Source organism: Primulina eburnea, chromosome 5 (assembly GCF_022965805.1).
Source record: "Primulina eburnea isolate SZY01 chromosome 5, ASM2296580v1, whole genome shotgun sequence".
Taxonomy (NCBI): Eukaryota; Viridiplantae; Streptophyta; class Magnoliopsida; order Lamiales; family Gesneriaceae; genus Primulina; species Primulina eburnea.
In genome coordinates, this window is record NC_133105.1 from 2907983 (window position 1) to 2924602 (window position 16620).

The 16620-nt window shown below is 32.0% G+C and overlaps 2 protein-coding genes across 2 annotated transcripts; both read left to right on the top strand.

The window, feature by feature from the left end:
- The first annotated feature begins 8855 nt into the window (after positions 1–8855).
- On the top strand, positions 8856–11956 carry LOC140831595 (protein SPEAR3-like). The gene is made up of 5 exons (XM_073195338.1): positions 8856–9305; positions 9441–9521; positions 11037–11104; positions 11448–11535; positions 11658–11956. The coding sequence occupies exons 1-5, from the start codon at positions 9090–9092 to the stop codon at positions 11766–11768; spliced, it is 564 nt and encodes a 187-aa protein (XP_073051439.1). The 5' UTR covers positions 8856–9089; the 3' UTR covers positions 11769–11956.
- A 2933-nt stretch (positions 11957–14889) lies between these two features.
- On the top strand, positions 14890–16430 carry LOC140831596 (aldehyde oxidase GLOX1-like). Its single transcript, XM_073195339.1, is given in 2 exon segments — positions 14890–15989; positions 15992–16430. Coding segments are annotated over 2 exon segments (849 nt in total). The 5' UTR covers positions 14890–15451; the 3' UTR covers positions 16303–16430.
- Positions 16431–16620: the final 190 nt, after the last annotated feature.

Here is a 16620-nt window from a genome sequence, read left to right on the forward strand (position 1 = left end):
TAATACTGATAGTTGATGATAAATATATAATTCTTTATATCAAATATTGAGTGTGATAATTGTCCCTGTTTGATAGAGTGATCGAACTGTCGTGCTTGAACTGTTGTACTGGTTTAAAAGATTTGAGTTGCACCATTACCACTAGCTATAGTTTTTTGTAAAGCGGTAAGCGCTCGTTCCTACAATTGGTATCAGAGCCAAGATCACGAGTTCGATTTCCATTGATTATAAGGAGTGCAATTATTGGAAGGAAGATTGTTGGGTGCAATAATTGTCCCTGCTTGACAGAGTGTTCGAACTATGGTGCTTGAGCTGCTATGCGGTTTAAAAGATTTGAGTTGCATATTACCACCAGCTATAGCTTTTGGTAAAGCGGCAAGTGCTCAGTCCTACATCAAACATACCTGTTATTTAAAAAAAAAAATTTAAACTATAAGACGAGGTAATTTATTTTTTAAGACTTAAGACGGGGTAATACTCACGCTATCCTTTTACATGTGCGCATAATCTACAATAGATATTCCTCCATATTTATATGTCGGAAATCGAATCATGGTGTAAATTATTAATTAAACTTTTAACCAACATAATCCCTTGATTCGTCCATGTCTTGCTTTCGAAAGATAGTGCAAACATTTCTTTGCTTTAATTATTATATTTAACCATTCAAACCCTTTACATATAAAAATTCAAATTATATTAAATTCCACATATAATTTATATAGCTAGAATTTTTTTTATTCATATAATTTAAAAAGATTAGAGTTACATCGTTACCGTCAGCTATAACTTTTGATAAAATAACAAGCGATCTTAAATTTTTTTTACATGAAAGTAAATTTTAAGTCAAAAGGCAAACAATGATCATGAATCATTAGCAATTTGCTCCAATGTTAATATCTTAAAATGCTGAATTTGCTGTAATTATAAAGTCAACTATTTTTTTAACAAAATAATAAAGATTATTATTTCACAATCTTATACTAAGTATTATAAAATAATCTCGATGTTTACAGTTAGATACAAGATTAGAGAATACTTAATTACAATTAATATAATAATTATGACACTCTATATATTAAATAATATGGTGAAGTAGCTAGTCAATAGCCTTAAAAAATACCAATTGATATAAAAGTATAATGGTAAGCATCCTATAAAGACTTTGAAGAATTTAAATATGTGACTTAGAAGCAATGTTTTAATATATTCAACTAATCGTGAAATTCGTGGTCACTCCACATGACAGTTAATAATAATAATAATAATAAGAACAACAACAATAATAATAATTGTTGCATTTACTTTTATATTCTAATACTTCCTTCCACGATGTATATCTCTTTTCTCATCGGTTCCCTTTCAGAATATAATTTTGGAAGCCTTAGATCTAGGCCATAAAAAAAGTGTTGGGTAAAAAATAGGAAATTTTTTAATGGGAGATTTTCTTAAATAGCCTCCACCAAATTACTATAATCAAGATTAGCTTTCAATTAAGTTAATTTACCAAAATAATCTTTTTATTATATCAAATTACAAAGATATCCTTAAAATTTTATCCACCATCAATTTCTCTCTCAATCTCTTTTCTTCTCTCATCAATTCAATGCTTTGGGAGTTTTAAAGAACATCCATTCTAGTTCTTCAAACATGTATGAATTTCAACTTTTTTGTCTATCTATTTTTTTACACAAATAATGATTAATTTTTTGTTTATAATAATATATATGCATAAATATATGACAAAACTGTTTTTTTCTGTCAAATTGTTGAATATTTTGATTCCAATAAAAAAAATTATGTTGATTTTAATTTTTTAAAAAATTTGACTTGAATATTGTCACGATCTTTCCATTTGTAAGTTTTTTTTTAAATTAAGAATATTTTTAACTTGAAATAAGTGGATGATTTGTGATTTTTTTGCAATTGAAATATGTGTGAATTTTTTGAAGTTGAAATATGTGCGAATTATTTTATTTGTATGTATTAATGAAAGGATGATTCGCGATATATTGAATACAAAAATAATATTTTGAAGTTGAAATATGTTTGAATTTTTTTATTTGTATGTATTAAAAATTGATAATAGAGATTGAACAATGATTGTAAAGTAACTTACTTGAAATAAAGAATAGAAATGTTGAGCAATAACATAGAATGGGAAAGAAATCCATGACAATTGGCGTGAATCTGCATCTTTATTTTTCTTATAACTATGGAGTAAAGAATTGGAGTAAATAATTTAGAATGAAAAAGGGTAATATAGGATATTTCAATTATATAAGACATAATGGTAAATATTTAGTAAAGAAGGCTATTTTTAAAATTATGACTTTGAAATGGGTTATAATAATCAATTTCCCTTTTTTTTTTCGTCTTTTATATTTGACGCCTTCGATTTTAGTGTATTGTGTTATCAGAATTGAATTTTAATCTCGTACTTCAATTTTTTTTTTTTTTTGACATTGTTTTGCAATCTAATTGGTGATTTTAATTCATTTTATATAAAAGTATTTATGTGACACTCGACACATATCAATGAGATATCAATATTACATAGAAAAATATTATAAAAAGAGTGGGTATCATGTGAGACCGTCTCACGGATCCTATCTATGAGACGGGTCAACCCTACTCATATTCACAATAAAAAGTAATACTCTTAGCATAAAAAATAATATTTTTTCATGGATGACTCAAATAAAAGATCCCTCTCACAACTACGACCCGTGAGACCGTCTCACAAAAATTTTTGCTCTATGAAAAAGGGACAAATGATCACATTTGCGATTTTTCCATAAATAATATCAAATAAATAAACTATTAATATCAAATGGTACAAAAGTTTGACAAGTTAGCCAAACGTTTTGTGTGATTTATTGTTCTTGATGTTTTCCACGGTCGAACCTTATGATAATATTGCAAAGATGGCATGCGTTGAGCAACATAATCTAACTCAATGAAATCAATTTAAAAAACAGTATTTTAACAGACTAAAAATCTCTCCTCTCAAAAAATAAAAATAAAAAATAATTTTTTTTACTAATGCGAGTTTGAATCGTCCATGTTTTGTTCTTCTGGACATTCTCTATGTATATTATCTTATGTATTTTTCTGTTCAACGTACAATTGTAGCTCGTGAAATGAGCATTAATGCAAAGAAATTGTTTTGCCGTTCTTTCTTACTTTAACGTACTTTTAATAAGAAGATAGACATATACCAAATGTATAGAAAGTGCTCGCTGACAGTATAAAGTAATTAGCTCTGTCCGTAGACTTTTGTGGAAAATTTCCGATCTTCTGACATCTTGTTTCTTGGATATGTTCAGTCTATCAACGTTTCTGAAAAGTAGATAACATCTTTGTAAGATGTGTTAACTCGACTGTTTATAGATATTTATGGATATGGTGAACGATTGATTAGTTTTCCACAAACTAATGAGCACGAGGCAGTACTCGAGTAGTTTAATACTACGGGACCGGTTGAAAGGATTCTACTAAAATAGTTAAGTGTCTGCAATACAAAACAAATGATAGTTTGATCTAATACACTAAATCATACAGTTTGTCATTACCAAAACTAAAACGTCTAACATTTATCATTCAATTCACACAAATAAACATCACCACTGATTGGGACATTTGGAGAAAATTGAGTCCATTCAGTGTATGATCTGAAATTCCGTACAGCGTGTGTGTTGAGTTTGGATGTTGAGATGAAGGAAAAACCACCCGATGGGAGGTCATGCCGTATTTTGTCATCGATCACTGGCTCTTTGATATCATGTTGTTAATAATGAACAAGTCTGAAATATGGAAGACGACATATTATTTTTGATAATTAACTGAGAATGCTTAGTTACGTATTTATAAATATAAGACAAAAACTTGTGTGACACGATCTTACGGGTCGTATTTTGTGAGACGGATATCTTATTTGGGTCATCTATGAAAAAATATTACTTTTTATGGTGAAAGTATTACTTTTTATCATGAATATCGGTAGGGTTGACCAGTCTCACGGATAAATATTCGTGAGACCGTCTCACAAGAGACATGTTCTAAATATAATCATCAAACCTCGAAGCACTAACATGCTAAGGATAATAGGATAAGGAAGCAAAGTCTAAAATACTAACAAAACTATTTTAGAAAGCTCATGATCCCGTGATAAATAACTTTATATAAGGATAAAGTATCTTTTTTATGAGATGTGATAATTTTAATCTAATGATAAAAACACCACAAATGACTTAATTGCCCTCAATATATAAAAATCTTAAACCCTATTGTTCTCTCATTTTACTTGTAGGTAGAATTTAAAATCAAATAAATATTTTTATTTATTTTTATATACTATATAATATGATAAATTTATAAATGAACTCGAGATAATTATATAAATCTCAATAAAATTATTAGTATCACTCGATTAACCTTAAAAATTTATATTTGACTTGACTCACAAAATTAAGGGCTCAATTATCATATTATATAATATATAAAATTAGGTTAAAAAAAATAAATCATGCAAGCAATGTCGGTTAATGAACAGATAAGAAATATGAACTCAAACAACACATTTGAAATTATAAAATTTATTATGATATGTTAATTTTGTCATTATAATTTAATATATAAATTTAATCACACTACAACAAAAACGGCTTTCCGCAGCGCGCATATGGGCTTTCCGCAGCGCGCATTGCACGCTGCAAAGTTGGAAGCTGTTAAAAGTTCAAGATTATCCGCGGCGTGCATCTGCACGCTGTTAATACTTCTATCAACGGCGTGCATGTGGACGCTGTTAATACAACTTTCTGCAGCGTGCAATATACGCCGCTAAATCGAAACTTAAATCGAAACTAAAATCGTATAAGTAGAGAAAATTTTAAGTGTTGTGAAGTGTTGTGGAGGAAAATGGAACGGAGATCAGATATAAATAGTGAATTTGCGATTTTGTAGCGACGGTTTTGTACACAACCGTCGCCGATGTTTGTCTATTAGCGACGGTGACTATAAACCGTCGCCGCTGGTACATCGACGACCGATTTATTTAAATCGTCGCTAAATGTGGCGTTAAAATCGTAGCACTTTTAAATTAGCGACGATTTTATTTAAACCGTCGCTAATTTAATAAAATTGAACTCTTTTTCCACAGTATGCTAATAATATGCATGTCGTGAATAACACTATTGACGGCGTGCGATTAATGTATGCCGTTAATGTCTGAACACGATTTTTTTTTTCAAAAAAATGAATTATTATCCGCAGCGTGCTTTTAATACACGCCGTCAATAGTAATATCCGCAGCGTGATTTTAATGCACGCCGTTAATAGTATCAAGTTACTATCCAAAAGCACGTCGTCCATAGTAATATCCGCAGCATGCTTTTAATGCACGTCGTTAATAGTATCAAGTTAGTATCCGCAGCGTGCTTTGAATGCACGCCGTCCATAGTAATATCCGCAGCGTGCTTTTAATGCACGCTGTTAATAGTATCAAGCGCAACACTATTAACAGCGCACATATGGGTGCACGCCGTGAAAAGTAGTATTCGTAGCGTGCTTTTAATGCACACTGTTGATGACGTGCTGCGAAAAATCAATTTTCTTGTAGTGTCACTCTTATTAAAATCATACCAAACATTAAATATAATATTCTAAATCTTATTTATCCTTAACTTATCCTTATATTATATATCACATGTTTATCCTATCATGTGTACCAAACTATGTCTAAAATGAATGAATATCCAACACTACAAAATATAGATATTTGACTATATATTCGTCTATTCGGACTTTGGGGCAAGGTGAAAAAATATAGCATGTATATTTTGAACTGATAAATATTAGAGAAGGACTATAGTATTTACATATAAAGCGCGCCAAAAAATAATGCCCCCAAAAACAAAATTTGTGAAAAATATCAAATAATCCATTATAAAATATTCATATATCTAATAAATTTGTGCATCAAATATATATATACAAATATCCGACCAAAATATCTTTCAAAAAATTCGATTTGGTTCAAATCTAAATCTACTTATTGTGTTTACTATTGGGGGTACCATAATTTTTTCTTTGAACAAAAATTTCAGTTGTGAACTGCTATTAAGCTCCTAGTCACGGTATGACAGTTTTAACTCGCGACTTGCAAGAACATTAGCAAAGAAAGTGTTGTGGACACTTGGTGGCATCCGGAATGTTTTCGAGTGCTCTAGCATTCTCTTGAAGGAGAGTGTTCAAGAGAAATTGAAGAGAGACTTGAAGGTTCTAGGTTCGTGCTGAATGACCTAGATCATTGTGGACAAAACTTGAAAAATCTAGGTTCAAGTGGAATAACCTAAAATGTTATGGAAAATTTTGAATCTAGAAGCTTTCGGAACAATCTAGCAAGCATGTGGAGATTTGAAGGAAGACCTAAATGATCTAAGGACTCTCAGATGTAGTGTAGATGTAGGGACTTGATATCCACCAACTTGAAAGATCTAGATAGTGTAGAAGACTTATATATAGAATGTAGGAGATCATCATTTGTAATTCATTCAATAATTCAAAAACTTAATAATTCATCGTTCTCTCAGTCAAGTATTGAACTCTCTCTCTCTACAAATTCTACAATGTCACTTGTATATAAGGAAATGTAACATATTTGCATCAGTAATTCTTTGTTTTTGTTAGATACATAAAAATATAAGATTTTAGCGAAGCGTTAGAAATCGAAAATTTTCCATTTCATAAATGTCAACCACAGTCTAAATCCTAGTTTGCAGTATATCATTTGACAAAAACTTGTGTGAGACGGTCTCACAGGTCGTATTTGTGAGACGGATCTCTTATTTGGGTCATCCATTAAAAAGTATTACTTTTTATGCTAAAAGTATTACTTTTTATTGTGAATATGGGTAGAGTTGACCCGTCTCACAGATTATGATCCGTGAGACGGTCTAACATGAGACTCACTCATGTCATTTTTATACTTAAATTTTAAGAGTCTTATTTGAATTATGTTATAAATAAAAGGGAGAATAAAAAATTAGGCATGATATGGTTTAAAGCAACTAATATTTAATTAAACGACATAGAAATGGTATGGTATCATGATATGGGGCAATCAAATATTTATATTTATTTAAAGAAACGTGAGGATTCTTACTAACACTTTCCACCACAAAACAACTCATAAAATATGACCCACAAATCGTGCTTCGAACAGCTCGATTAGATTTGGTGCATGGCAACTCTATTTTTAAAATAACATATTATATGCTTTATGAAAAATATGTGACTTTGAACTTTGCACCAAGTAATTTATTTTGAACCAACAAGGATATTTATCCTACACAGTTGTAAATCCATTTACAACATTTCGAAATTAAATTCTAATTACTAATTATACAGCAATGATGTCAAAATTAATTTAAAAGATTGTGCACCTAGGTGGATCCATTTCATATCGGACCGTTATTGAACATAATGGAAGAAGTCGTGAGGCTTGACTCAAGAACAATGTATATTTGGTATATTAGGTATACGAGTCGATACATAATAATCCTCATATATATGATGGATTTTTCCATATTAAATATCAGGAAAAATTGTTTATTTAATCATTTAAGTTACGTTGTTTAATGTTTCGTCTTCTAACTTGTCAAAATTGAAACTTAGTACTATGACTTTACTTTTATTTGATTTTTTCTAATATCGCATCATCATTTTTCAGTGTTACAACAATATTTTCGGCTCCACATCATCGCTCGACAAAAATGATAAAAAAAAATCTCAAAAAAACCCCAAAAAGAAGAAGAAGAAGTTAGAGGACGAAAATTGAAAGCATACAATTTATTGGGCGAATTTGACAATTGTTCTTAAATATAGTATTATTCGTATAAGACGGATTATGAATTAAATCTCACATCTAACATAACTGTAGATCCGTAACATGATAGATAAATATTAAAATGACATTCTTTCATTTAGAGTTGTGCATGTTAATATATATGGTTCTATCTCAAAGAATATATTTTCCCAGTCATGAGACAATCCTAATAAAGAACATGACATCTACACGATATCAACATAAATGCTTGAGATCTTTCCTCGTATATTTCATTATTTGATAGATATTTTACTAAATAAGAAATCGTATGGATTCGTATAAATTAATTGTGTTTTTAGATATCACCTAGATTATTATTTTTTTCAAAAAAATATACTCATTAATTTCAATACATCACATTGTTGACATGTGTTAATCCAATGTAACTATCCTAAATTTGGAGCAATTTGAACCAAAATTATCATCACAATGAATATTTTTTAAAAAAAAAAAATTCTCGTTCCTCGATTCTTTGATGTTTTTCACTAATTTTTATGATTATTTGATTTTTTTCACTAATTTTTTTTTTAATATCTGCAATCTTCTTCTTTTGTTTAAGAAAATCAGTGATGGTAAATACTACATATTAATAATGTAGAGCTTAAAAAAACAATTGATATCGTAAATATTTGCATCATTAATATCAATTTATTTGCATATATTTAAAATATAAATCAGATTGAGTATTGCTTTGTGAATATAACATGAGATAATTATATTCATGTACCTAATCCGAATGCAACTATTCTGAAATTAAAGTTAAGATTATGTTATTAATACTTAATTAAAAATCATATCATACTAAATAAATTCAAAAATGGATCAATCCGTAAATTTTTAGCCGACTTTTTAGGAAAATATAATATATAGACACTCCTTGAAATGGAAAAAGAAAAAGGAAAAAAATCTAATAAATGATACAAAGCCAACGCCCATATAATTGTCAAAAGCAAAAAAATAATAATTGCATAGAAAAATCAGAGACGATCACATTCAAGTCATCGGATTTCTTCGATAGGCAAGAATATAATAAGAGGTATTTCATCAAACTGTAAACGCAATGAATCACATAAATCTGCACAAAATCTGATCCAGCGATGTTGCAATAATACATCACTGAAACTAAAGTCTTGACAGCTTAAAAGGCCCGGCATCTGAATATTCCATAGCCAGAAGTTTTCAAGAAATTTCATTACACAATATGGGAAGCAATTATTTTGGAGAAGGAAATCGTAGCCATGAAAGAGGGTTCTCTTCTTCTTCATCAAGAAAAGGCAAAAAGAACGGTTCGGATAAGCCGAAACAGCCACAGAGAGGACTCGGGGTTGCTCAGCTTGAGAAGATTAGGTTACACAGTGAATTGGGTCCAAATTATCCTCCTCCTGCCCATAACCCTTATGCACAGAGTTTCAGCCAGGTTTTTAAATGTCTATTGTAAATTGTAATCGTTTCTGCTGATTTAAAATATTTTTTCTCCCTTTTATTTTAGTAATCTTTTGATGATTCATTGATGAGAGATGGATTCATATGCTTTGCTGATGATTTAAACCAGGAGGATATGAGATCACGAAGCTCGTATACATCGTCGTCTTCCCCTCCTCCTTATGGCTTTCCGGGAGCTCATGGAGTCAGGGTACAACCATTTGCTGACATGAGATTTATTCGATTCATATAATCACTAGTTATTATATTTTGAAATATATGTAAATTAGGATTCCGTAAGATTTTCGTGCAATATAATATAATTAGGAGATTTTTGACTTGATACTGGAGATGATTTAGCAGGTGGATTTGATCGTGTTTGTGATCTATGAGAATTATTTTAACATGATAAAGATCACAAACACGATCAAATAAAAAAAAAAATTGAACTGTCTATATTATCTTGTAGCCCTAGGGTCGAAAATTCTATCCAATATTTTAGGAGAAATAAGATTATGACTCTTCAACAAACAAATTTTACGGTATTTCTAATTGTATAGATTTTCCTCCTTATTTAGATGCACAAAATTGTTGTCTCATTGAACAACGATAGTATTTAAGGTTTTATTTTTCTATTTCAGCTACCATACTGTATTTTGGGTTTAGGTATCATAGATGGATATAAACTAATTCTATGTTTGCCTAAATGCTTTTACTTGTCCCTATATTGAATGATGCTTCGCCGGCACAAGAGTCGTTTCATCCATCTAGTTATCATGAATCGTTGCATCAACGAGCATAACACATTTCAGTCTTTCATATGATAAATGTATCCCCCTTCGAGAATTTTGGGTTTGTTGCAAGTATTAGCTTTAGAAATACTATGATTATTCATGTAGCAGGTACCATGAAAACAAATTATAATTGATTTAATGAGATATTCATAATGTCAGAGTCTGTATTAGTTCATACTTCCATATGCATGTCTTGATATTTGGGGCATGCATATGACTAATGGCAGCATCAACAAGGTAGCATTCCATGTCGATTATTGGCACTACATAGACAAAACCAAAACAACACCAATTGTCGTTCGCTCATAGCGTGGGGATACATTATTCAATAGAGGGGCAAGTAAAAGCATTTAATCAAATATAGAATTAGTTTATATTCATCCATAATACATGCCTCAAATAATCCAAATTACAAAGGCAAAAACTTATGTGAGACGGTCTCACGGATCGTATTGGTGAAACGAATATTTTATTTGGGTCATCCATGAAAAAATATTATTTTTATGCTAAGAGTATTACTTTTTATTGTGAATATCCGTAGGGTTGACTCGTCTCACATAGACTCACTCAATTACAAAATATATGATAGCTTAAATCTTATCATCATTTAGATTTTTTTGTTCAATGAGACAACAATTTTGTGTATCTAGACAAGGAAGCAAATCTATAGATTTAGAAATACTCTTATCGTCATTTAGATTTTTTTGTTCAATGAGACAACGATTTTGTGTATCTAGATAAGGAAGCAAATCTATAGATTTAGAAATATCGGCCGCCTTAATCTCAACTTCAATTCTCCTATAATCTTGGATAGAACTCTTGAACTCTAGGTTACAAGATCATATAGACATTCAAAATTTGTAACGTTTGTTTGTACATTTTTAATCAAGTAAATTTGATGATTTAATCTTCCAAACATATTCTTATTTCAGACGCCCTTCCAAGATTCAGATAGGGCAAATATCAGATACGGAGAATCCCAACAAGGCCATGTCGCCAGGTTTGTTTGTACATTTTTAACTTACGTTATTTATCTAATCAATTAACATTCATTAATCTCTGTTATATCCCATTTTACAATCAATTCCTGTAATCTTTTGTTGTGTTTTTGCTTAAACGTGATGGAAACACGAAGAACGTACTTATGGAAATATAAAGAATCAAATGTGACATAGTATTATTACACTCACACTTGGACGACGACACATCAAATATATCGGTTCTTGTTAAATCGTTCGAGATCTATTTATTTTCTTGTATATTTATGTTCTTTGTTCTTGCAAAAAATATTATGTCTAGAATTCATGCAACTAATTATAAACAATATTATTTGAACTAAACAGATGGCCACCAGGCAATGCAGGCGTAGAACACCTACATTTTGTGCAGCCAAGCATGACTACAAGATCTTTCTTGGATCCCAATATTGAGGTACTACGTTGCATTGGAACTTATATTATTAATGGAAAAAAAGAAAAAGAAAGAAACATAATTTAATATGGAAACAACATTCAATTATTTATTGATTATTACCATCGTCGTGATATCTATAGCGACCATACAATATGAATGACGAGAAAGACCGGGGCGATTCGTTGGCCTACAGCAACAAAAATTCTGAATCCAGTGGCTCTCAGGACATAGATTTGGAGCTCAGGCTGTGATCATTTAGAGAGAAACTACTGGATGTTCATCAATCATCGACTCACGATAGCTGTTCATATATTTTCTTGTTGGTGTCTATTCCAATTTCGAAATGTAGAATATGAATTTGCACTGACTGCAGAAACAAAAACAAATTGCATTGTTTGGGCTGGAGAGATTGCCACATTGTGCTTGAAATTTGAGGTATGATTATGATGTTGGCGTACCGTTTTCTCGTACTCAATGAACAACAGAAGTTTAAATTTTTATGCTAATAGTATTACTTTTTAATGTGAATATGAGTAGAGTTGACCCGTTTCACATATTATGATCCGTGAGACGGTCTCACATGAGACTCACTCATATTTATTTATGTTTTAAATTAAATAAATGTTATATTTAATTATTACATTAATTATTAATTAATTAATATATTATAAACTCTTCTACAATATTCCATGGGAATTTTGCACTTATTACTACTATTAATTGGTTATTTAATTAGTAAATTCTAAATTTATTAAATAAATAATTAAGAATTCGTTATAACTCTGATCGGTAATCAGATATCACCGGTGTATCGAGTGTGCAAATCTCGTTCATATAGTGAAAAATGAAATTTTCAAATGATAAAATTTCTACTGATCTATTTTTTGCATTTGTGAGTTTTGTGAACACATTCACTATATTGGGTGCAATAATTATCCCTGCTTGGTAGAGTAATTGAACTGTGGTGCTTGAGCTGCTGTGCGGTGTAATTTGTTTGATCTATATCAAACTACACTCGTTTTAGAATATACAAAACGTTTCTTAATGAGTTTCATGATATGAAGCATGTGGAGAGCCATTTCAAGATCTCGTGTTCCCTAATTATGATCGATTTTCTGTTTCTGGAAATTGATTATCATGTTTGTTAATTTCTTATATATAATTATAAAGCAAACTTCGATTTCGAATACGTATGATTTAATATACAATTTGTAAATTTGGAGATTTGTTTGGATAATCAAATCTCTCATCCTAAGACCTCGTGAACTTGAGAGCATGACAACTAAATTTATTTTATATATGTTTTTTTTATTCCCGGTGATCTTCTTCAAGAGATTCTAAAACATTTAAAAAAATATATTATATGAGTTGATCTCACATATCAATTTTGTGAGACAGATCTCCGACTTTATCCAACTCATTGAAAAAATTATTTTTTATTTCAAAAATAATTTTTTCTCTGCAAATATAGAGCAGATCGACAAATTTTACGACTATAGAGATGTCATAACATCGTCTAAAAAAATTTGTTCTCGAAACATTAATCAAGTTTCTTATTAGTTCCAACATTCATGATTACTTTGTGTTATGATTGAGATTTGGAAGGTGTATTTATTTATATTTTAGTAGACGTCCCTTTTAAAATGTACCAACTTTATGAAACAAGTTTAGAAAAGTTTATTGACTTACCCTTTTCTTCTTGGGGGAAATCTTTTTACGTTTACAGTATTCTTAAATTTGATCACTTCTCAACAATATTTCATCACTATATAATATAATAATTTTAATATATTACACGTTGAAATTTAAAAACTAATCTAATTTTAATATATTACAAAACTTTTGTTTAATTCAAAAGCCCACGTAAACGATAAATTTAACGTCACGATTCAATTAGTCAGGCTATCAATTTTTTAGATATTGTTTCTTACTGTTGATAATCATAAGATGGAAAAACCTCCGATTTATAAAAAAATCATCGTTAAATTAAACTTGCCTTCCAAAATCTAAGTTTACCGTTTACCCCTCGACTCGTTCTCATTTACCACTATAAAAATCCCATGCAATCAAAGATCAAGGCAACAAGAGCAAAATGAGGCAACCCTTTGAAGCTCCTTCAATGGCTAATTTGCTGAAAACTCTAGTTCTTTTTTCTCTATTCATCGGCTGCACCACCCCACGGACTTCATCCGTTAACCATTATGGAAGCGATGGCACCACCGGCGAAAATCGTCCCGAAGAAGACGGTCCTAACGACCACAAATATCCATCTTTGTTTCCGAATCTCCGGTTTCCATTCTTACCAGTTTTTTGGGAACAGTGTGGAAACCTGGAAAATGCCAAGATGACGAACTAGAAAATGCTGCCACTGAAGAAGGCGAACTAGATGTCGAATTCCTAGGTTCATGGATGATTCATTCGGAGGATCCCGGGGTTTGTGCAATACATATAGAATTGTTACCTAATAACAATGCTGCTTGGTACGATACAACAAAACTTGGTTTGTCTGACATAGAATCTAATCATAGGAGATGCAAGCCACGGGTTAGGGGAAAAAAGAATGATCCGATGCAGGATTGCACTGCGCATGCCATATAATATGATGTGGAGACGGCTGAAATTAGAACCTTAAAGGTTTGATATATGCTTTGTTTTGTGTGTGTGAGATTTGATATTGCATGCATGCACGAGAGAATCTAGGCTTTCGTACAGGATCATGAGAATAATTTGATGTTTTTTAATGTGAAAATGTAATTTTTTTGCAAAACTCGTGTGCCAGATTTGAACATTTTTTTACTGGAGGAGGCCTTGCATGCAACATTGAGTTAAAGTGGTCGATGTTTTGGTTCATATAATTTTGAATGCGATCAAAATAAACTGTGGTGTCTTGCTTCATAACTATTTTCGAAAACAAACTATTACTGAGATCGACATCGGAGGTGGCCCAAACCTAGGTTGTGACGCTTCTTGATGAGTACACAATTAAGACTTGAAGTTCGTTTACATAGTACGAGAAAGACAATTATAAAGAATGAGACTAAAGCAACTTTTTTAGATTATATTCTTTAATATAGCAATAGCATCAACATGACAATAACATTACAAAGCGATATAGGCATTTATCCCATCCATCAACCGAGAAAGACACCTACGTTACACTAACAGGAATATATATTTCTTAATTTTATTGATATTTCTCTCTCAGCATGAGTATGTAGCAATTTATGTAATAGTGCTCGTTTCTATCAAAGCATTTGAAAAAAATTAAACACGAAATATTCTATTTACAACGATATAAAAGGCAAATAAGATTAGCTTCAAATTTTTTATTTTTAAATTGACGAGAAATTAGGAAAGATGTGGTCTGTGGATATCTACTTCGCACAATAATATTTTTTGAACTTTTGACTCAATTTCATAAATAATTCAGATGGACTCCGATCCATGGTGCTCCCTCCGGAGCCCTGTCCCCGAAAGGCGCCCTCATCTCCACTGGTGTCAACCAGGATGGTTTCCAAAGCATCCGAATCCTTGAGCCCTGCGAATTCTGCGATTTTAAAGAAAACCATAAGGCTCTGATTGGCAGCAGATGGTATGCAACCCAACATGCCCTCGAAAATGGCAGCTTCGTCCTAATCGGTGGCCGTGCCTCACACAACTATGAAATCTTCTCCCCTGACCCGATTGATCAATCTTCGACGACAATGTTCGGACTCCCTCTCCTAGCCGAAACAAACGAAAGGGGAGAAAGCAATCTCTACCCTTTTGTAAACCTCCTCCCAGATGGAAACCTCTTCGTTATTGCAAACTAAAAATCCATCACTCTCATGAACCCATATACGGGAGAAACAGTTCGCGAGCTCCCGGACTTGCCGGGCGGGACAAGAAACTACCCGCCATCAGGTATGTCGGCCCCTTCTCCCAATCAACCTCAATGAAAATGACGATCGATGAGAGTAAACTCGAGGTTGAAGTGATTGTCTGTGGAGGAAACACTCGTGATTCTTTCTTTTATTCCGATATGACACGCCCAAGAAAATTCTTTGACGCTTTTAAAGACTGTGGAAGGCTTAATCTGAACAAGAAAGGGTCTAACTGGGAGAAAGAAGACATGCCCTCGCCTCGGGTTATGGGGGATTTGCTGCTGCTTCCAACTGGAGATGTGCTGATTATCAATGGCGCCAAGGCAGGTACTTCTGCATTGAATGCAGCAAATATTCCTAATCTGAACCCAGTATTGTATTCTCCTAACAAAAAACAGGGTCAACAGTTTAAAGAGTTGGCCCCATCAAAGATTGCTCGTATGTATCACTCGTCTTCTGCTGTTTTACCGGATGGGCAGATTCTTGTAGCTGGAAGAAACACAAATCCCTATTACATGCACAATAAAGCTGACGATCCGGCCATCATAATATACCCCACCGATCTTCGAGTGCAGAAATTTACGCCACCGTACTTGGCTCCCGCGCTAAAGAACATCGCCTGGTGATAGTTGAAGATTATTCTGACAAGAAACTTAAGTATAGGGATGAATTTAATATTCACGTTCAATCAAGTGCAGGAGAAATTGATTATAACAAGATTAAGGTTACAATGTACTCACCGCCTTTTACAACCCATGGCTACTCGATAAATCAGAGGCTTCTGATTTTGAAGAAAACTGGCGATGGTGAAATTACCGTGGTTGCTCCACTGTCTGGAAGGCTTGCTCCTCCGGGATACTATCTTCTCTTTGTTGTTCACCAGGATGTGCCTAGCCGTGGAATGTGGGTGAATATTGACTAGAAAACCTTTGTATCTTTAAAATATGCTGTGTCTAACAAGAAACACAGAAATCTCACTGGTTGTTCACCGCACTTGATTCAAAAAATTAATTTGATTCTTTAACTACATTATGTTGTTCAAAATAGGACGAGCTAGGAATACAATATTTACTGCACACTGCACACTGCACACTGCCGAGGTGGAGCATGCCGGTTAAAATTATCTCAAAGAAAGCTAGGATGACTGTTTATCACATATGAACTCTCTATAAAGATAGATACATGACAGATATACAATCTGTTTAGTAAAGAATGCAAACCACATGTTACCGAAAATTTA

Coding starts and splice junctions, on each gene's coding strand:
- LOC140831595 (XM_073195338.1), top strand. CDS start 9,090: ATGGGAAGCAATTATTTTGGAGAAGGAAATCGTAGCCATGAAAGAGGG. Junction 9,306..9,440: donor ATGCACAGAGTTTCAGCCAG/GTTTTTAAATGT, acceptor GATTTAAACCAG/GAGGATATGAGATCACGAAG. Junction 11,536..11,657: donor TCTTGGATCCCAATATTGAG/GTACTACGTTGC, acceptor TGATATCTATAG/CGACCATACAATATGAATGA.